We start from the raw sequence: 23,284 nt of genomic DNA on the forward strand, positions 1-23,284 counted from the left end.
ATGGCGTGTGATATCAGATGATAATCTCATTAGACAGAGCAGAGAATGTAAACAATGCTCACGCATCCCTTAGCTTTTGAGTATTTGATACTTTTTTTTCCCAACCTTGTTTTCGACCTCCCCATACGGCACTAACCGGTTTAATATTCAAAGCCCGTTGTGCAATAAGAGTGAGTGGATCGATTTAATATTTATTCAACATAATTTAAAAAGTGAGTTACAGTATGTTTACAATATCCCTTTATACAAATACAGCGTCCTCTCAATATTTCCCTTCTCTCTCTTTCTACCTCTCTCTGCAGCTTTTATTGGTCTCTGTCCCTATTGCTTCATCTGCTTTTTGTCAAGCGTATAGCCAAATTAATTATTACAACATGGTAATTGTAATCGAGTCAGTAATAGGCAATTAGGATGGCTTCATGACGAGATAATCTTAAAGGGCAATCCAATCTTTGAAATAAGTTCATTCGTATAAAAGCGGAAAAATAAGAAAAAGGGAATGGCGAAAGTTTGAAATTAATCAGACCAGTAATAAGAAAGTGTTTGATATATGAGATCACTAAAGATATGTGAATCTCAAATCGGCAATTTGGTTATTAGATTGTGATGTAGTCGCGGATAGCTCTCCCGCTTGTTGTACACAAAAATATCATAAATTTAAGTTTTCTCCTGATTGCCTTCTCCCTTGGGACACTGCTCAAAATACATTGAGGCGAGTTCTCTAAAATGAAAAGACACTGCCGAGTCATATATTTTGGTCATTTTGTTTGGTGGATCAAATGGGGAAAGTTTTCCGGCACTTCGTCATAGTGACACTATACCGATTAAGCCAATTTGAAGTGCCCATACGTCTGAAAACTTTCGAAAATTCATAATTTTCTTCTTTTTGTCCGATTTCCATCAAACTTTCACCAGTTTGCTTCTCTGATTTGGGGGGGGGGGGGGGGGTTCTTTGAGAGTAGTTTCCTATTGGGGTCGGAATTCCCTTTAAAATCCCTACTGCCTCTCTCTGCCTCCGTGGTACATGTAAGAGTAAGGTAACCTCTCTTGGGTGGCACTATGCTTCCTTCCATTCTTCATCCTCTTCTCAGCCCTACCAAATGTTCGAGCCTCCTTAATGAAGGGCTCATACTTGACGTAGAGGGCTTTGGATATCGCCATCGTATCCCCTGCGAGAGAATCAAAATGATGAATATTCAAAAGGTTAAGTACGGAGAAATAATGATTGAATACTGTTCAAGTTAGAAGTAATGTGTTGTATATTCACTAAGAAACACCAATATGATTCACAGGAGCTTTACTAATAAATTGTGTTTGTAAGTGCATATTTTCACGAAATGATGTCACAAATTCACCACAGTGAACCGAGTGAGGTGTTGTCGAGTTCATTACATGCTCTTTGTAGAACGTTTTTCAAATGCAAACTACAAAATCAATCATTTTGTTAAAACAGATATGTAGCATACTAGCAATTGCCCGAGTACTATTCAAATCATAGTAGTAAAAGTTGTTACCTTCTTAGAATTTTTTAAAGAAATTCAAGCCAGCAGAAAAGTTTTCCAACTGCAAAATGCGCTTACCAACGGGTTCGGTTGGAAATTTCTCTTTGCTGTGGGTCCACTCGCTCTCCGCAACAAAAGATCTCACGTTAAACGTGTTTTGGTCATAAGGCTGATGACTTTGTATGCATTCCTCAAGGTACTGCACATAGAGTTGCCAGCGACGATGATAATACCTGAAATACAAAAGAGTTTTTGTCTAGATGCAGTCGTGATTTCGAATTCAAAATGACATTGCCTCTCTTGATAGATTGTAATAAAGATTAGCCAATAATTATGTCCCATGTTGGAATTTTTTTATTCACGTAAAGAATGTCAACGAAACAAAGTTTTACCAAGTGACTGTTATGTAATTACACTAAATGTGGAGGAAAAAGGGTGTCAAAAGAATAGTGATTTTCTATTGAAAACATTTCTACTTTTTTATAATAATTATTGTCAGTAAAAATGGGATTCGATATGCATCCAACTGATTAAATTGCAATGACATGAAAATAAGAATTTTACTGTTAACATGACTGAACTATATCAATGTGAACATGGCAACATGCGCTGTTTAATTCCACTGGTTAAAGTTTTTCTTTTTCGTTACAGTTCACGATTTGAAAATGGTCAGACGTCTTTCACATGACAAGGGATGACTCGTATGGTTGTATTTAAATCATCAAATATATATCACACTTACGTCCGAAGTAGTCCTCCCCATTGCTTATTTGCATAGTCTAGAATCTGTTGGGGGCAGAATGCAGAAGAGAAAATAAAAATTGCACTAAAACACAATGTCAATCATCAAAGAAAAAAAAGGAATAAAACAAAAACGTTACGTGTTTCTTGCTACTTTCATTCGGTGACTACTATTAACTGTATCAAAGATTATACATCGTGTAATTAAGTACTTGTATGTTTTTTTGGAAAAAATAACATAAAAATATTGTTTTAATTCAATGTATATATAGGCCGTATTCATCGGACTCGCCCGTGTGCGTACGATTTAACGCTAATAATCAAATGATGAAATATAATCATGTGACCACTTACTTCTTCTTTAGGCCCCCAGATGGTGATTTGATTTTTCGCATTGTATTCATACAATGATTCTTCCTGAGGTAGGAACGATAGACAACGGTATTGAGTACAACCAAAATAGTTTAATAATCACGAATGTTATTGAATGTATCATTTCATGATGGTTCATATAAATTAAAAAACACTATATAACAAATAATTAAAATTACTTTTGTCAAACAGTATATTGCATAAAGGCCTCCAATCTAGTAAAAATATGTTTATAATTTATTTTGTTTAATTCTCTCTTTTAAACACATAATAGTGCAATTGAAATTGCAACGTGTTATCTGTACTATTTCTGCTTTCGTCATAAGATCATCAAAATCGTATCGAAGGAGGACTTACGTCATTATTAGTTGCTAAGGACTTAGCATCTTCCAGCCATGTACCTAGCAACCAGTCCTCATGAGAGGAAGTGATGTTATCCATATCAAGAATCAGGTTGCATAGTAAAGTGCCATTACCTCTACGAGAAACAAAAACGGGTACAAAGAAGAGTATCATCAAATAGGGTGACACTTCCACCAATATATAGGTTATCACCTTATAACAACTCTGTAACAATGGTAACCATATTTTAATCGCCCGTTGTGTGATGCTTTTTAAAAAGGAAAAAACATTAATAGATTCTATAAAATACTGCGCCAAAAATTCTCATGTAAACACCCGATGACAAATAAAGAGGAGTCTACGTGAAATATCTCGTGCCATAAATAAGTTATGTAAACATGATACACTTTAGGCAAAGTAAGTTACATAATAATAATACTTCGTTTTTATATAGCGCTTATTACAATCACTAAGCGCTTCTAAACTTGGAGATAATTAACCCGGCTTTAGCTATGCTGCCATTCCAGCGCTCTAGCATTCCAAAAATTAATTCTTGCCAGGTACCCATTTACATCACCTGGGTTGAGTGTGGCAAATGCAGATCAAAGTCTTGCCAAAGGACATTAGTGCCGCGGCGGGTCTCGAACCACGGATCTTGTGATCGACAGTCCGGCGACTTAACCACAGCTGCACCTCTACCTATGCATGTACCATCTATATCAAGAGTTACTTACCCGACAGCTCCAGCATTCCGGATACGGAAGGACACCATAAGCTTCTGCTGGAAGTCAAAAGCCAGGTCTTGTAGAACATTTCTTGTCACGTCCACTAAATCATATCTATATCCAATAAACGATTACAATGGTGTTTAAACATAAAACCTGGCTAAAGTTTCTTTTTCTAAATTCTTACCAAAGGTGAGACATTTTTGGGTGTGCAGGAAAGGAAAGGAAATGAAAAGGCCCGTCTGATCTCTTGAGGGGATATGTCATGCGTTAATATATAAACCTCGTGGATTAGGGCATAATAGCTATGTCAAGGTTTTCTTAATCATCCTTGGAGGTGTTAAAAATAATATTATAAAAATAAAAGTTGATAGAATTGAATGTTTTTATGATTTTGCATTTTTGTTATTTCAAGACTTCAATGTTATACAAGATAGTTATAACTCTCACCTGAACACAGGACTTGTTCCTAATTTAGTCGATGCTTCGAGAAGAAATTCCCATGCCTTGGCAACCTTGGTGTAATCATACCAAACCTGCAGCATAAAATATGTATTATAATGAAAGATTTAAAGGTTTTTATGAACTTGTGCGGGTTCCTTCTATCAAACGCAATTAATTTGTTGTATTACTAAATAAATGGAGACATGTACAACTGATGTTAAACAAAGTTTGTTTTACCAATATGTCACAACATGTACTTTGTTCAAATCTATTGCTTTGTTCTTGCTAAGTATGATTGAATACAATTTTTCTTTAAAAAAACAAAAAAACTAGAGTTCTCACTTTCATTCTGATGACACAAAATATTGGGCATCATGTATCGTCAAACCTTATGAACAACAGTATACAATGTCGCTCTGTTTGTCTTTTAATCATTTTGCACTGTTTCTGCCTTTCTGAATTTTTATCAATCACATTTTGGTTGTAGGATAATATAATTTATGCAGAGAAAAAAGCTTATTAAAAATATCTAACCGGTGATGTCATGATATTTGAAGGTCTCCTGACAGGCACTGCATACTGATGATCTTGTAAAGTACCCGTGTTGTTGTAAACGGTTTCTTTAAGGATAACCCAGGCCTCGGTAGCTTCCTCACTCTTGTTCGGGTCATTGGAATAACGTCTGCCAGCATACTGCTCAATCCTGCAGGATGAAAGAAGGTGGAATCCTTTTGAAATAGATCCGTAATAATAAATTGAATAAGCCCCCTTATTTGTTTCCATTTTTTCTCCATCTTGATAAATAAGTCCCCTTTATGATAAAATCATTAAGGTAGCTCATGATAATGATATAGCCATGTAGCGCTGATAGTCATGTTGTCCAGAATCTGGCCGATTTAATTTTTAATGATCTCCACCACCGCGATCTCCCCCTACTTCTTACAACCGAAAATGACGCAATCCCCGCATTTCTACCCCCGGCGAAATGAGTTTGTCGATAACGCCATCTTCAGCAAGTGTGGGGAATAATAGAAATAAAATATAGGAACCAGCCAGACCCTGAAGCACATCAGAGGCGTAGAGTGGTTTGCATCATTGGAGGGATTCGTAAAGGGGCAACAGGTTGATACTGAAAGGACAGACTGCAAAAGATCGAAAACAAGGTCACAACGTGAAGAGAGTGTTATGTTATGTTGTTTTTATATCCCCTTCATCCTTTCTCGATTACTTTTAAAGGCACACTGTCCTACTTGTAGCTACTTGCTCCCTCTATATAGAAAACTTCCCCAATCGGTGCCTGTTGGTCCCCCATGATCCTCTTTTTCTTATGTTAAATGAGAGCTGAGTTAATGAGATAGCCACCTGTCATAATGACCTCGCTGGCTCGCTGGGTGGTCTAATCCCTTCTGGCTGAAGTAGTAAAGCCTGCCTTTAAGACCGTTAACGTGGGACTAGCTGCATCAGCGATTGGAGCGGTCTAGCTTTGACGATCCAAGTGAGAGGGATATCTTTTGCAAGAAGTGAATGGCAAAATGAACAGTGCAACAATATGATGAATTCCCATCGTCTGGGTTAGCTCACATGCTTGATTAATGCAAGTAATAAGACAATCGAAATAACGCCTCGTGTGCATTTGACATACGCCATTCGATAGGGGCAAGTCTTCATACCTATGTCACTGTTTAACATAAAAAGCGAGTTAATTCACCATTTCGAGACGTTGGTGCTACCCGACCTCCAGGTCATGTCAGTCAGGAAGTTGTACATGACGTAATTTTGAAAAATGCCCTCTGGTGTCGTTCCCATGCCAATCATAGTGCTGTTGTCATAATTTCTGGCTTCAAACGGGCCCTGTCCACACAATCAAAGAGAAAATGTGCATTTAGTTATTTGATAATTGTAAAGATATTATATTTCCTTATTGACCCTATATTGACCTACAGCGACCGGGTTGTCCCTGTATGAAGCTTATGTGAATTGGAGAATTCAGTAGTCAACAGGTTAACTTTATCAAATTTCCAAAATGAGAAACCTCGTCCAATCCACAAAACACTCTTCGTTTACCCAGATCAATATTTATTATGTATGTAGGCTGACATTTATCTCTTGGAGGGGTGGAACCGACAGAATACTCTAACAGACATGCAGAGCAGAACGCAATTTCATTTAGGCGAGGGGAGCTTCGCATCACTTGAAAGCAAGCTAGAACGGCAGAACTTTTGATTTGTAATCTATGATGAACATCACACAATTAGTGGGGGTATGGCTGTTGAAATTATTGGCTTAGTATACATGCTGGCACAAGATTCTCGTATATGCATACCTGGTTAACAGCATCCAGCTTGCCATAGAGCCCAGTGTTTCCTCCAAAGTTGTGGAGCATGCACCATATGAAAGGCTGGCCGTAGAAAGAGTATGTGGTCTTGTAGAAGGGACGAGCCTCTGCATAGAGATCCAGGACTATCATACGACCCTGCAAATTCGGCAAAATTTGGTTAAAAATATAGCATAAAACACCAAACAATGACATATACTTCATATACAATGTGTATATTGAAAGTAAACAAAAATATTGAACGCATTATTTGCTACCATTTGCATAAATCAGCAGCAATTAATGGTAACATCAATTTATACTTTTTCTTGCATCAATGTTACACCGATGGATTATACCATATTTCGACAAACACACACATACACACGCACGCATACGTAGACATAATGTATAAACATAACTTTTCTTTTCCAACAATACCAGAAACACCGGAAATGCCTTAATGCACTCTTAATTTAGCCTGCATGAAGAGATCCATACTCGACCCATCCAAAATCATTTATAAACCGTTCATGGTCAAAGTCGCATATTTGTTTTAACCATATCATTCTCTGTGACCCAATGCCATATGAATAAATGACATAAAATGTTGACATTGTTTTCGAATACCCATAAGACTATCTGAGGGATTGCATTAATAACAATTCAACTGCATCGACAAATATCTCTACATTGGGAAAAAGAGTGTTCAATATTTGTTGAAATGTCAACCTTTTTAAAGGTTAAAGGGTGTAACTATTCTTACAATCGGAACACCTTGCAGGAGAGCCTTGATTTGGGTGGGGCCCCAGAATCCTGTGTCCTGAAATAGCCACCCCATCATGAGCCACACCCCTTTCGGATCCCCCTCGATGATACCCTGATAAACCCCCTTGCTGGCAGCTGAGAGGTAAGCAGAGTCTCTAGTGTGGAGAGAAGATGAATGGATTCGGAAGTTTAAAGTGTATGTAAAATTATGGCAGACGGTCGTTATTGATTGGTCATATATGAACACACTTATTTGTGGCTGCCTCATAGAAAGCAGAAGAAACCACAGCACCCCAGCAGGTTTGTCCTCATTAACCTTGCTCTAGTGATCAGCACGATCGCCCCCATCCCCCTCTCTCTCTCTCTCTCTCTCTCTCTCTCTCTATACATATATACTATATAAATTTCTCTCCTAAGCTCTCCTGTTCTTGTCTGTTACACTGATTTCATGTCAACTTCAACCTTGTTTTAAAATACCATTAAATCCCACGAGTTAAACATTACCAAAGCCAGTCTCTTATAAAATATTTCTGTACCAAATCTGTCACAACACTAGATCCTGATACTGATATACCGCAAATTCCTCATAAATAGCGTCTAACATTAAATTCTAATCCAATATTACCAAAACATATCATGGTAGCAAATTTATGATTTGCGTTATAGTTAAGATGTAGTCACCTTGATTTGGGTTTGTTCTCATTGAAGGTGTCTGCGCTGTATATATGATCGGTACCATTAAACTCCTCAGACATCTACAGGGAAATGGGAACAAAACAGAAATCATATAGGTTGAAGTTTGCTCGAAGGGAAGACTAAAATCAACCAACAGATTTCACAAAGATACAAATTTACAATGACAAAGAATTATTGTATATAGTCTACTTAATTACAAACTTTTATGTTATCAGGTCTAGTTGTTTTTTACTTTCATTTCTTCCAATTCCTATTCTGGTGATATTCCTCATTTCTTAAAGCTACTCGCTATTTTTCCTATTCCATTTTCTCTCATCACAAATTTTCACAAATCGCTATTCTCCAACAAAAGACTAAATAGAGGTTTACAGTGTCCACCGATCTCATTGACTTACAGCATCAATAAATGCCTTTCCGACTTGCTTGAACATTGGGTCCTGGGGATCCAGTAAAGATGTGCTGCCAAAAGAAAAAATAAATAAAAACGAAAAAGAGGTAGGCACCAGGAATCCAGGACATTCGCATATCAAAGTATGAAACAGCAATATTTACTTCTCAGCTTAAATCAAGCATTGCATTTACCAGAGTTGTGGTCTGACCATCTGTCTATAGAAATAATTTATCGTTCATGCATATTTGTAAGGAATATTCCAGTATAAATAATCTGAAGTAATATGAAATTATCACAAAGGCCTGTCAAAATCCATTTCCTCTATTAAGATCAAAGGAAGCAGTGGCCAACTAGTCAAATGACAATTCTCGATCTGTCCAGCTTATCTATTATTCTAGTACATAATTAAATAATGAAATGTATACGAACCAGCAGTATTCCGGACCAAAACGTCCCCAATCACCAAGATTTGAAATAGATGCATTTGGGAAAACTCTAGAAAAGGCAAACATAAACAATAAAGTAATCAGTAAAGTAATCGGTACAAATCAGTTAAAAAAGAAGAAATATTGAATACCCCATGACGACAACAATGAAGAATTCAAGAGGTTGATTCCTAAGGAAGAGGAGAAAACTTAATAAAATTAAACTTACTTTGAAAAAGATTTTGGGACATGTCCAGCAAAGGCAGGTAGTACAGGTATCATTCCCAAGTCCCTCATCCTCTTCAGTATCTGGTGTTGGAGAGCCAGCTGATTGGTGTGCCAAGATTGGGGTAGGGGTCCGCCCCACCCATCAATGTTACCCATGCGAGCCCTGATATAAAGAGGAGAATCAATAGCTAATATTAGACTTACCACAGTCACAAAACCATATAGTTACCATCTTAAGCATGTTTGTCTTTTCTACTTCTATTTTTGGTTCAGAATGCTTAAAAAAAAAATTCCCCCGTTTTCATTATTCATGTTTTCCAACAACTTCCAAACAAAAGAAACTATTTTCCACCTCGCATCCGTAAATTCTTTTGTCAGTCTTTGTGACCATCAACTATACCTCAGCGATAGAGGCCTGCATGGAAGCTCTACGAGGATATGAAGGTCAAATAGGAGCATCTGTGCTATATAAACACGCACCATGCCAGGAATGCTGGTCCACCAAAGTGTTTGTCCAGGTCCTCCTGTTCCAAGCCCATCTTTAGGTAGACCTTCTGCCAGATAGCCTCCTGACCGTTGAACGCTAGTGGAAGGTTGATGCCACTCAGGGCCATCCAGTCAATGTGCCTCTCCCAACGCTCCCAATCCCACCAAGCAAACGTGTAGCTGGCAGTGCAGACATTCTGATAGAAGCGAAATCTACAAGCAAGAACACAATCTTGTGAAAGGGTTTGTACATGGTTATTTAAGGTAAATGACCTTGCTACACTATTACCTAAATTGAATCATTGTATAGTAGCCTGCTTTATTGCAATAAAGCACTTGGAGTATAGTAGATTTCGATCACCTCGGCATTTGTATATAGCACTCATGTCCGTTGAGCTTGAAGACAGTATCATTTCGATCGCGATTTTTACTTACGCTAATCAATATCCGTTGCACACGAGAGGTCTTTCGCCTAACGTAGGACTGCGTTAGCGACTGGTGCAGACATTGACGCTCCGTGTGATAGTACAGAAAATGAACGCAAAATGAAGAATGCAAACTTGAATTTATTGGCGTATGGACTTCTCGCCTTCACAATGCTCCATTATAAAATGAAGCCTCGTAAAAAAAAGGCATTGCAGGCGCGATGGATCTTCACCTAGAGCAGTGGTCCCGCAACCAGGAGGTCCCGGCTTGGAAAACCAAGTCAATGTGCCCATGCCCTTTGGTAAGGCAGCCGAGTTCAATAAGAATCGAACCAAAATTATCATGTACCTATTTGGACTGGTAACCTTTAGCGGGGGATGTATCACAGGCCATTGCCCATCTGGAGGTAGGTAAAGTTGGTCCCCATTCCACGAGATGTGGCAGTTACAGTAATGTACCAGGTAATGCTGGACACCCCATACTGCAGCTACTCCGGTAGTACCAGTCACGTTAACAGTGGTCCCATCTGCAGAAATCTGTTAAGAACATGATCCAAAGATTTGTCACAATCAGTCCATGACCACGTTCAAGATCAAGACTGATTATAAGTATTGTAAGAGAGCGAGAGAAAGGTGATAAATATAATTAAAACGCAAACGGTCAATAAATTCTGTCTCGACAAAAAAAGCAAACATGGGTATATATAACAATTAACGCATCAATGTTTATAATTTCTTTAGTACAACCTTTTAAAGGCCCACTGCACTACTGGTAGCTACTTGCGCCCTCTATATAACAAACAATGCCTAATCGGTGACCATTGGTCCCCATGATCCTCTTTTTCTTATGTTAACTGAGAGCCGAGTTGATGAGATAACCACCTGTCCAGTGACCTTGCAGAGCGGTCTAATCCCTCCTGTAAACTACGGCAGATAAGCTTTAAGATATTATGTTTTCGATATTACAAATGACTTTTGTGGCTGTCTATTATAGGGATGAAATAATCATGATAATCTAAGCATACTTAACAGAGCCTTGACTATAATAAGCTGATTTTGCGAAAGAAGGTTGAAAAGCAATGATAATACAGTAACAGAATACCTCAAAAGTATCGAGGTTATCACCACTGGGAGCTGGGTTAACAACAACTTTGAAATTCTGGTATCTTGTTGGAAGAAGTCTCTTAATAACTTCCTGCGCTGCAGACGTTTGCGTTGAAGCACTGGCCTGAGGTTTCAGGTGTTTCAGCTCATTTTCAAACCCTATAATTATGGGAGCATGAAAGAACCAGGATTAGTCTATATCAACATTTCATGATTTACAAGATGTATTGATGATGAGTCAGTGTTATGGCGGAATATTTCTGTTTTATTAAATATAATATAAAAAAGCATTCAACGGCACAGGATTCTTCAATGAAGCCAATATTTACACATTTTCTGAGATAGGTTTATGAATTCACGATAATCACATTATACGATGTAAAATCAAAAGAAGACATTCATTCTTTAAACGTAAAAGAGACCAGTTTATTATTAATTGACCCTTGATTAATAAAACGGACGCTTATAATGCTTGGGAGCTTTTTGAAGATCCTGGTCCCGATTACCTACAATAATTTGAATCATGGTAGAGCAAATTGGTATGCTTGGAATTGGAAAGCCGGGGTTATAATTGTCAATCTCCGGGAGTGGTAAGTTTGACAGTCATGAGCCCTACACAAAAAATCATTGTTATCACCATTATGATCAATAGTATCGCTTAATAACCAACAAGCTGAATGGGGAACGAAGATAAATCTCTCGCTTCCTTTTGGTTTAATCTGGACAAAGAGCTGATAATCTATATCACCAGTATAGTTATCATTCTAGTCCACTTAGTTACATTTATAGACTGTAATTATGTGTCTGCAGTCGATTGACCAAATACACAAATAAGACAATCCCGCTTACCATTTGCAGATGCATGTCCAAGTGTAAGTGCAGTGATGAATGCAACTATACACCAGTTCGGCACCATCTTTGGACGATTCATCCAGGTCCTGCTAAGCCAGAAGAAAATTATGACAACTTGGTACGGGCAGAAAATTTAATCGCGGGAATGGGAGTTGTCTACTTTATCAGCTCGTGCTTCCTTAACACCTTGCTGTCGTATCGGATCACAAAGAGAAAATGGGTCGTGATTATAAAAGGACTTGTTAAGGATAGCGATTGCCTTTTTCATCCAGCTATAAATTTCAATGTAAAAGCAATTCAATAGACCGGGTTGGCAGCAGGGATTGTTGGACAGTTTACAATAGTCATGGATATATTGTAGTGTAATAAATTGACACTGCTTAAGGCCCGGTCACACAGAGGGGACACATGGGGGACGCACGGCCAGCGCATTGGAAATTTGCAATTTGGGCCAGTGCGTTGTCGTTCGCTAGGCGTGCGTCATCATTCGTTACTCGTTCGTCGAGCGCGCTGGACCCACGCTATGCATTCGTCGTCATTCGCTTTGTGCGTCGGGATTTTTTGAGCATGCTCAAAAATGTGCGCGGAGCTCGACGCTTGAATGTACACGCCAAAGGCACGCCAGACATTCGTGGAGCGCGCTAGACCAGCGCCAGACATACGCGGAGCACACGCCCTGTATACGCACAGCGCGCTAGCTACACGCTGTGCATTTTGTGTCAGCTCGCTAGCTTTTCCAAAATCATGACAAAAGTTAGGCACATGGTCTTTTCCGATTTCCAATGCGCGGGCCGCGCGTCGTCTATGTGTGACCATGCACCTCTGTTGAGAACGCGGTGCATGCGTGGACCATTCGTCCAGCGCGCTAGCAACACGCTGTGCATTCGTGGAAGTTGTTATCATGTGCGCTCTGTGTACAGTCTGTATGCGCACTGGATGCGCCCTGTATGCGCTCAGCGCGCTAGCAACACGCTATGCATTTGGTGTCAGCTCGCTGTAGCTTCGACAAAAGTTGGGCGCACGACAACGCACTGGCGAAAATTGCAAATTTCCCGTGCGCTGGCCGTGCGTTCCCCATGCGTCCCCTCTGTGTGACCGGGCCTTTTGTCCTAGATAAGTAAACTACTACAAAACGGTGTGTGCACCGGGGCGTACGCATAGTCAATTGTTTTTCTCCCTGCTCACTTTTATTTCGAATTTGGCTGCAGAGAGTGACAGGACGTACTTCTTGTAACCACGACAAAACAGCTTTGTACTTGAAGAGAAATAATAGTTATCTGTCAGCTTAAACAGAAAGTGGGATGCGAAAAATTATAATCCCAGGTAGGTAGAAACTCAAGCTGACGTGCAATGGGCCCATGGGCATGCAAAAATACTTAGCATAAGCTTGATGATGAAAGAAAATTCCTCCTTTTCAAATAGGTATTTACTTAAATCCAATAAGCCTTTGTTCATTTTGTTTATGCTGACTGCAACTGATCATGAAAAATGTATTTCTTTTATCGTGAAAATATTTTTGATACCTAAAGATACAAGGTTGAATCTATGCCTTAAACATTGACCTGGGAATCGAAGGCGTTGATGGTGCTGTTTTTTTGCCAGGCGCAACTGAGGATATTTTTGGGCAACCCCAGTAAACAATACTGAGGCTTTTATGTATATATTTTGTATGCCTCATTTAATTGATTTTCATATAAATTTATTTTGGTGAAAATGCACTCCAAAATGTGATAACCGTTTTGTCGCTTTTCCCCCTTCTCTTAATTTAGTCTGATAATAATATTGTCGGACTTACCTAGATCTGTCACTGACAGTTGTGTGTGCATTGGCGTATCGAGGGGGGGGGGGGTATTTTAGTTGTTCAATCCCCCCCCCGGCAAAAGAGAGAGTGCTTTAGAATGTTAAATACACCCTTTATATGTGTTTAAACTACGACCTCCGCCCCTTTCTGGCAGCAAAAAAAGTGCCCCCCCCGATTTACTGGCTACTGATGAAACAATCGCAAAGATTATCGAAAAATTAAAGCAATTTAATATCCTGATAGGACAGATGTCATATTCGCACAATTCAATAGGTGACACACAAGGCTATTTAATAATGTACCTAATGAAATCTGTACCTCCGTGTTCGATGTAGGCCTGTCAAAGTTTGCGTCATTATTGCAACAACTTACCACTCCACCTTCATCGCGACGACGTGGACGATTCGTTGCATTTGCATTGTGAACGTCATGGCTTCACTTCATTTTGATGTTGTCATTTCAAATTACCTAAAAATACGGTATCGGTTATTGGTGGCAGCGGCGTATATAATTACCCGGAATATGATAGTCAGTCATGTATATAGGAGAGGCGGTTCTTTAAATAGGGACGTCACTTAATTTTATTAGGCATGTTCAAATGAAATGACGTTATGTTATTGACATGTTCAAATTACGCCAAGCCTTTGGTGGCAATAATACTGTCAAATGTAAAGTGGCTAGTTGACTTATCAATCTCTGCATCGTGTTCTAAAAGCATCCGATAAGACATGGTTTGATATAAGGTACTGGTTTGTATTAGAAGGCGAGAAACGGCGATACTGGGAACAGCAGCAAAGTCGTTTCTTATTTTCTTAAAGATTGAATACGAGATCGAGGCTGCTTTTAAAGGATATAGTCACAGAATGATGTCGATTACTTCACGATGGCATATTCTACGGTAGACAATAGGTGGATATCAACTAATACTTTTCGTGATTGGTTATAAGGCCGTGGTTAATGGTATGGGACAAGGAATGTTGCTGATTATAGACAGTCTTTATCAAAATCGATTCTTGGTGAAACAGTGATCAACAGAACGAAAGTGGTTTTACAGATAAAGACACAGGATATTTTGATTTCTTTGCGATGGCAGTAGCAACAATAGATTGGATGGAACAAAGTCTCGGTTTGCCATCGTGCTATTGTCGATGCTTACCCTGATATTTTATCTTCTGATTTTGCGTCATGTTTTACGACACCGCAAGCAGCAACAAGTTCCCAATTGCTGAAGACATCAGATCTGGCGCCATATTGAACAACCAGAGCCAGGTTTCGTCGACGTCTCGAGGGTCCCGTCCACCAAAGATCAAAGCCATCAACAAAATGAAAGTTGAAATCACTCAGAATCTCTTCGTGGTTGCTGGTGTGCTCGTGATCTGTATCCTACCACAAAGCATATTTTTTATGATACCCGGTGACGATGCATTAAGGATCTATAGCTCTATGATCATGCTGGCAAATAGCGTTGCCAATCCAATCGTCTATGGATTCAAGCATCCCATCTTCAAAGAGGTCTTCGAGAGCCTCCTTTGGCCCTCACGTGTCGCTTGATCACGTCTCGGACCCAAAAAGCTGCTTTGATGAAGTTGTCATGAATCGTTTACATGGTATCCTTTACGATGATTGGATACAGCCCAATTGAACGACGGCATGCGAGACCGACAGACCAAGTGTCCACGAGACCGGCAATTGGTGTCACGTAAGACTTTACCGACTGCTCACGAAACCGCTGGCTCATGAAACCGACATGACGGTCTTGCGAAACTTTAAAAAAAAAATCGTACGTTTACGAGGCCTACAATGTCAGTCTCGCAGGCGTTCGTCCTGGTCATATTTGGTTATAATCATAAAAGCAACAACCCGACCAATCTAGAACACATGAAGTCAATACAAATTACCTATTTCAGAATTGAACAGAAGAGCTTTATCAAACATATACACGTACTTAGTCTTTTTTTTATATTTTGAAATAAATAAAATAATGCTTTGTAGATAAAAACAATATTACTCTTTAAATAAAACATATTCTTGAAGTACAAAAAAAAGAAAAAAAAAAGAAAACCGCTACTTTTGTTTCTCGAAAATTGTAATATCATATATTAGAACTAAATTATTTACCAGTTGTTCAATTCCTACCTGGGTTATTTTAATGCCAATATAACATTCTTTCCAATTTAATATCTGTAGTAATAGCCATTAAAAACATTTCCGCAAGTTTTCCACAAATACTGATTTTGTTTTCTTCACAATCATAAAAAAATTTGTTCGTAAATTATGAGTCCTCATTATTTTGACAAAATGAGCATAGACCATCTTTTATCAAGCCAAACCTGGAAGCTTAAAAAATGTTTCATTTCAAATTACAGTGCATAAGTATTAGCCTACCCGATTACGTTGACGAGTGTGTTAGTATATTGTATAAGGGGATGTGTATGGATGTATAGGCCTATGTTGTATAAATGCATGTACTTGTAACGAAGTATATAATTTATATATGTATATTATATGCAGTCAAATATTTACCCTTCACCTATATTTTGCCATTATGTTGTTTATGCACGTCATACACTCCATTGCTACTATGTTGCAGTCCTCTTCTTTTCTCTTTCTCCAAGCTCTCTATCCTCCTCTCCTCTTTGCCTATCCCTTTCTTCCTTCCTTTCTTCCTTTCTTCCTTTCTTCTATTTACAATGTATATTCTGTATTTGTGTATTCGGGCGTACCCATTACAAGCTCTGCTTATCGGGTTTCGCGCCTTCTTCCTTGTAATACAAGTTCTTTCATTATATTCATTCCTACGTATATATTATTATTGTTTGAAAAGGTGTCAAATATGTTTGTCAAATTGAATGGAAGAAAATAAATGTTCATTTAAATTGAATTGAATTTTACATCTTATACTGATATTTTCGCAGTATGTAATCCAAAATGGATTTCCGTAATCAGAGAAATTAATTTTTGATTTCTTATTTAGTCGGAGTATAAAGCTGCTTAAATTAATTAGACGCAGAAGAAAATACAGTGTTACAATATAAATATTTTGTTTATAATAAATTAGATGTTACATCATTAAAATAACAGTCTTTTTTTTAAAAGAAAAAGTGCATTTTTAACTCTGTATCTTCCCACATAAGAGTAGTTGGTTCAATTTCTTCTCCATTTTAGTGGTAATGTTAAACATATTTGATTAATTTTATTTATTTCGGTTGCACTTAAAACCATGTTTTTTAAAGGTCCTTCTTGATTTTAAATCGCCATTTCTTTCTACCAAACGATCAAAGATGTACTTAAATATAATTATTTTAAAGGAATAAATCAAGAACGACAGTGTATTTATGTATCCATCGATTCGACTAAATTTATGAAAAATATAATTTCGTTTCTCTTTGCAACCTCTGTTCTTAAAATCCACCCTCTCTCATCGATCTAAGCCTGTAACAAATCCATATGAAAGATCTGCTAAGTGCAATTAAAAAAAGAGAAGTATGACATCGCTATTATACAGAATATTACTATTCCACCAAACTCTTTTGTCAAAATCTTAAAAATCTGCTTCCATTTCATATTAGGGTCTCCTATAATAAGTTCCCTTATCCCCATAATTCTCTGTATTTTAACAAATAACCAAAAGTCTGTAAGTTTGAGCCACCTGATCATTACATTCAAGGTAGATTATTCCTTCTAATTTGTTTCTCTACAATTTCATATGAAATCAAAAATGAAATCTTCTCGATCCTTTTATTCCCATTCAGGTACTGATATAAGCGATGAAACATAATTCAATTTTGAAAGGACATTTTTTTTCTCAACCAATTAAATTTCAAATAATGTTATGTCTCTTTGCTTCTACCAAGATATTTTTCCTTAGTTTTACCAAGACTTTCTTTATGATTTTTTTCTTTCTTTAATATCGGGATCTAGTGCAATAAATATCTCTAACTTTTTGGAAAATGACATTACCTTCCAAAAGAGAATTTTGAGTTGTTTGTTTGGGGCCCTAACAACATTACATCCGGTTTTTTTCTTTGTTTACTGTTCAACCTTATACAACATAAAACATGTCAAATAATTGATTTACTGCTTTTATTAATTGAACATCTTGAAGAAATAACGTAACACCATCGAGATTGTTATGATACAGTTTGATTCACCGATCTATTTTGCGCATTGCATTGTCAATTCAACCATCTATGGAATCCAGTACCCCATCTTTTAAGTGGTCTTCAAAATCTTTCTTTGGCCGCCCTGTACCGCTTGGTCACGTCCTTAAGTGATGTTTTAGAGAAGATGTGCTAAATCGTTTACAAAATATATCCTTTACGATAGTTGGATACAGCTCAATTGACCGGGGGTATGCGAGACCGACAGACTATCCACGACACCGGTAATCGGTTTCATGTATCACCTGAAGACATCCGCTATCTGTCACGACCGATCATTGTATGCATTTACTACTCAGATGACAGACACATGCTCCAGTTAACCCCACCCCCAGCATTTGATCCACTACCGGTGTTTTGCCATTGCAAATTTAAAAATGTGTTTGTTGCTATTACTTTTCCGTATTTGTGTGCTCGTGTGCGTCTTGACATGATTCGATTTTGATAATAATTATGATAATAATAACAATAATAACAACAACATCAACAGTAACCACACAAGAACAACAATTATAACAAAAGTTAATATGTGGAAGTATGGAAAACAACTCAAAATAAGTCAATCAAGGAACCTTGTTAGAGATAATGAAATATACTTTAATTGCTGCCAAGTCTATAAGCGTTGACTTTCCACATGTGCTCGTTCTTTTCTATCCTTTTCCTTCATTTCTGTTGAAGCGTGGGTCGTGATTGCGAAAACGTATTACTCTCCTTTGATCGAGACGACATCGAGGATAACTACGTTGCATTGTGAACATGATGGGTTTGCTTCTTTCATAATGTCATGTCAAATCAACTGACAATACGGTTAAGGTTATTAGTGGTTGCGGTCTATATTATTACCCAGAAAATGATTGTCAGTCATATTATGGGAAAGGCGGTTCTTTGAATGGGGACGTCACTTTTATTAGGCATGTTCAAATCTTAAAACGTCATGTTATTGACATGTTCATATTACGTCCAGCCTTCGGTGGCAATTTTACCGTTTAACGTAAAGTAGCGAGATGACTTGCAAATCTCTGCGTCATTCTATAAAAGCATCCAATAAGACATGAGAAGATATAAGGTTTCTGGTGTGCATTAGAAGGCAAGAAACGGGGATATTGCATGGGAACATCAGCACTATAGCAAAGTCGTTTCTCAATGTCTTAAACACTGAAAACCAGATCGAGGCTGTTTTTAAAGAATATAATTGAGCATTCACTATTGCATTTACAAAGTAAGTCTAGGTGGATATCACCAGTTTTTCTATTCTTTGTGATTTATCATTAGGCCATGGTGAATGGTATAATACAACGAATGCTGCTGATTAATGACAACACTTTATCAAAATCGATTCTGGATTAAACAGTAATCACCGTAACAAGAGTGCTTTTACGAGTATATTCAAACGGTGATTTGACTTCTTCATGATGGCAGGAACAACGATAGATTGGAAGGGTTCAAAACAAAGCCTGGGTAATTTTACTGAGTTTTCGGGGATAGCGTTTCACCATCGTGCTATCGTCGCATCGATCCTGATCGCATTGACACCGATCGGTCTGTCTGGTAATGCCCTCGTTATCGTCGCCGTCGTCGTCGCAAAGAAACTTCGTACAATCACTAATATTTTGGTCATCAACCTTGCTGTCACCGATCTTGTAACGTGTCTCTGCTTCCCGTTCCTGAGCGCGGGCCTCTTAAGTCAAACAGGAAGCTATCCTATGCATGATATGATTTGCGCATCTATCGCAGGAGTCATAAATATCTGTGTGGGGTGTAGCACTTTGACCCTACTCGCCATAGCTTTCGTCCGTTGGTATGTCATTACGAGATCTGTCCGTGGCCATCAGGGTATCCATGCTCCAAAGAAAGTCGTTGCTTTGGTAGTGCTCATCTGGATACAATCGGTCGCAAGTTTAATCCTACCACTTGTCCTAGGCATTGGGACATTGGAGTATTCTACGTTCAATCATTTGTGTGATTTTACAGTCACAAACTTGTTTGGCATGTATTTCATCGTACTCATAGGAATTGCTATGGCCATTGTCTTGATCTTTACCCTGGTATTTTATCTTCTGATTTTGCGTCATGTTTTACGACACCGCAAGCAGATCCGCAACAAGTTCCCAACTGCTGAAGACATCAGAGCTGGCGCCACATTGAACCACGAGACCCATGATTCGTCGACGTCTCCAGAGTCCCGTCCAACCAAGATCAAAGCCATCAACAAAATGGAAGTCGAAGTCACTCAGAATCTCTTCGTGGTTGCTGGTGTGCTCGTGATCTGTATCCTACCACAAAGCATAATTTTTATGATACCCGGTGACGATGCATTAAGGATCTATAGCTCCATGATCATGCTGGCAAATAGCGTTGTCAATCCAATCGTCTATGGATTCAAGCATCCCATCTTCAAAGAGGTCTTCAAGAGCCTTCTTTGGCCGTCCCGTATCGCTTGATCACGTCTCGGACCTGAAGAGCTGCTTCGATGAAGGTGTGCTGAATCGTTTACAGGATATCGTTTAGAATCGTTTGATACAGCTCAATTGACGGACGATATGCTAGACCGATATAAAAAGTATCCATAGGACGGGCGATCGGTGTCACGTATCACTTTTCACGAAAACGACGGCACATCAAACAGATATGACGGTTTTGCGAAAAAAATAATTCGTGCGTTTACGGGACCGAAAATGTTAGTCTTGCAGGCTGTCGTCCTGGTTAATTTAGTTATTATTGTAAAACAACAACTGCAATAATGAGAGGTCGCTAGTTACAGTGGTTTAAGTCATATTTGGGTGGCAGACTCCGAGCAATGAAAATATTTTGCGCATGTCATCGCTTGCTCAAATTACAATTGGGGTACCACAGGGCTTAGTATTAGGACCAATGGTGTCTTTTATATACATAAACCTCACCCCAGGAAATAACTTTGCTCATTCTGAGAGATTTATTATATTCTTGCCCATTAGTCTGCAGGAAACCCTACCAAAGTATTTGAAAGGGGCATATAGCAAGATATATATATATTTTCTCAGCACGACAATGGCATCGCCATTTTTTTAAAATAACGTGACGTATTATGTGAAGTCGTTTATCAAGTAAATGTATTCAACCTTATGGATACTAATCCTACCCAGGTGTGTTTGGTGAATTTCCAGAACGGAAATTGTATGAATGAGTTGGTGCTCTTCTGGAGTGAAGGTTTCTCATAAATGGAATAGACTTGTCAACTGCTATAGTATTTCAAAGTGAATTAGATACATTGTTCCCGTGTTATATATATTTTCACCAAATATAATTCCTATCTTCTCAGCTAAGATTTTTACTCACTGAAAAGTAAAGGATTCGTTATTGATTAAAAACCTCACCTGGTATGTCACATTTTCAAGAAAATGACTGCGCTCAAGTCATGCTAAACTGCATCAAATCATGCCAAGAATATCTTGATACGTACCGGATGTACGTCAAGATTTTTCATTATTATTATTCTTCCATATTATCTCAGGATATCTCAAGACTGGATAAAGCCATTGTCATGAAACTTGCCATGATGACAGATCCTAGTCCAACTTGGAACTGCGTGACTTTTCAGCGACGCAAGGGCATCGTGACGTTATCATGACGTCATTATGTTAAATGTCTTTGACGGTCGTATCTCAGCCATGCAATATCAATTTCTATTCAAATTTGGTATCAATCATGTAAAGGTCATGGGGCATAATCTTAGCCCACGCGCATGTGCCTACGTCTCCAAACGGGGCGTACGCGTGCGTCCAAAAAAATGCTCGAAACCCCAATACAATCCAAGTAATCTTCTATACTTATAAAAAATGCGCGCGTTTAATTTATTTCAGTCACCTTTTACATGCAACGATGAAATACGCGCATGTCGAAGATAAAAACATGCCTATGTTTAGTTGGCCATAAATTCTTTAAATGCACAGATACCCAAAATTCATTTTGAATATGCAAATAGAGTATGAGTTGTTGATATGATTTAATACATGTTTTTGGCTTATCGCATTTTTAGACGTCATCACATTCCACGTTTAAGTTAAACATGCATTATAATCGATTTTAATCAATTTCGTAATCGACGACAATGCACCTTCGCCCATATCTCATTTATCTCTTTTCTAATTTATCCCTAAAGTTAATATGTTGTAGCTGAAGTTATGCTTTGAATCAGATGTGACATTTATTTTTCATTTTGATGACGGCACCATGACGAAATATTGGGTCCAGGATGACGAGTCCAAATCAAACTTCAAATTTTACGTGCACTTGTGATGGTAAAATTGCTATATTTGCGAGATTGTTGTTTCCCCTTGTGATACGAGCTAAAATGATGGCGGTATAATTTTTAAACGTCCCGTAGAAATGAGCCCTCTTGTGTTGTGATGGACATGTGATGAAATGGGTGTCATGGCATATTGAACCAAGTGTACAGGCGCCCATTGAAGCGTACACAAATTGGTTTTAAAAAATCAGAAAAACCAATCAAAACAAGTTTGAGCAAAATCGGGTAACTAAAAAGAAAGTAATGAATTTTTGAAAAAGTATGTAAACCTATAGAACAATGGAAATCATTACACAAATTCTTAAGTTGGTTAACAGTTTGAGACGTCATGTCCTTACAGCCTTACTAGTTATCAATTGCTTTATATAGTTCAAATTATGTGCTCTTATCCCCCCCCCCCCCCCGCTTATTCAGCGGCTGGCTGAGTCGTTGCGATTTTTTTCGGCGCGATTTTCAGATTTTACCTCCCCCCCCCCTCGAAAAAATCCTGCGTACGCCCCTGGACCATGTTATATGATTTGTAACATATTGCATGCATGACATCGCACAAAATCTTTTATGAACTTAGAAGAATTTAATCTTTTTTCTGAATATTGTATATTCATAATTATTGAGTTTTATCTAGATCGTTTATCGAAATCCACAATTTTCATGATTTAACTGAAGACAAAAAACCCTCTATATTAGTGCATCCAGTGACAAAAACATGTTACTATCAATCTAACTTGGATGCTGGTGTGAAGAAATAAGATTCTTAGGGGGGAAATAGGAAATCTATATTATCAATATAAAAAAACACAATTAATGGATAGTGAGGACATGACGTCACAGACTCATGAGTGAGTTTCCAATTTTTCTTGAGATTTTCATTGTTCCATAGTTTTACATACTTTTTCAAAAATTCATATCTTTCTTATTAGTTATCCGATTTTGAGAGAGAGAAAGAGAGAGAAGGGGTGAGGGTGAAAGAAAGAGATAGCAAAAATCGATCAGACCATCGTCATTTGGTGAATATGAAGCTTAAAATGATATAGTCCCGTGCAGCTCTGCTAAGCTTTGAAAACGCAATTCCCACTCAGAATGCATTTCAATTCAACATATTGGAGAAGTAACAAACAAAAAACAAACTCTAAAACCGCCTACAACAAACCCATTGCTTACGTCCTATCTCTAATCATTGAACTGTACATTGTAGAGCTTTGTCATTCGACATTCGTCATTGC

At 38.1% G+C, this 23,284-nt stretch overlaps 2 protein-coding genes across 2 annotated transcripts; one reads left to right on the forward strand and one right to left on the reverse strand.

Moving 5' to 3' along the window:
• Positions 1-955: 955 nt before the first annotated feature.
• Positions 956-12,004, reverse strand: LOC580105 (alpha-N-acetylglucosaminidase). Its single transcript, XM_030999938.1, has 19 exons — positions 11,813-12,004; positions 10,962-11,122; positions 10,209-10,396; positions 9,429-9,647; positions 8,950-9,111; positions 8,725-8,790; positions 8,300-8,363; positions 7,890-7,963; positions 7,207-7,363; positions 6,450-6,599; positions 5,835-5,977; positions 4,661-4,829; positions 4,133-4,218; positions 3,692-3,796; positions 2,973-3,093; positions 2,598-2,660; positions 2,245-2,288; positions 1,581-1,735; positions 956-1,169 (listed from the first exon to the last, which is right to left on the reverse strand). Exons 1-19 carry the CDS (start codon positions 11,892-11,894, stop codon positions 997-999), a joined length of 2,382 nt encoding a protein of 793 aa, XP_030855798.1. The 5' UTR covers positions 11,895-12,004; the 3' UTR covers positions 956-996.
• Positions 12,005-19,188: 7,184 nt separating this feature from the next.
• On the forward strand, positions 19,189-20,217 carry LOC115929861 (ocellar opsin-like). The gene has a single exon (XM_030999939.1). It carries the CDS (start codon positions 19,189-19,191, stop codon positions 20,215-20,217), a length of 1,029 nt encoding a protein of 342 aa, XP_030855799.1.
• Positions 20,218-23,284: the final 3,067 nt, after the last annotated feature.

The sequence above is a fragment of the Strongylocentrotus purpuratus genome, unplaced genomic scaffold (genome assembly GCF_000002235.5).
Source record: "Strongylocentrotus purpuratus isolate Spur 01 unplaced genomic scaffold, Spur_5.0 spur5_scaffold_6, whole genome shotgun sequence".
NCBI classification, from domain to species: domain Eukaryota; kingdom Metazoa; phylum Echinodermata; class Echinoidea; order Camarodonta; family Strongylocentrotidae; genus Strongylocentrotus; species Strongylocentrotus purpuratus.

Excerpts from the sequence above, each read along its gene's own strand:
- LOC580105 (XM_030999938.1), bottom strand. The coding sequence starts at position 11,894 with ATGAATCGTCCAAAGATGGTGCCGAACTGGTGTATAGTTGCATTCATC. Across the intron at positions 4,219-4,660 it reads CAAATATCATGACATCACCG|GTTTGGTATGATTACACCAA; the intron begins GTTAGATATTTT and ends TTTATGCTGCAG. Across the intron at positions 3,797-4,132 it reads GGAACAAGTCCTGTGTTCAG|ATATGATTTAGTGGACGTGA; the intron begins GTGAGAGTTATA and ends TATTGGATATAG.
- LOC115929861 (XM_030999939.1), top strand. The coding sequence starts at position 19,189 with ATGGCAGGAACAACGATAGATTGGAAGGGTTCAAAACAAAGCCTGGGT.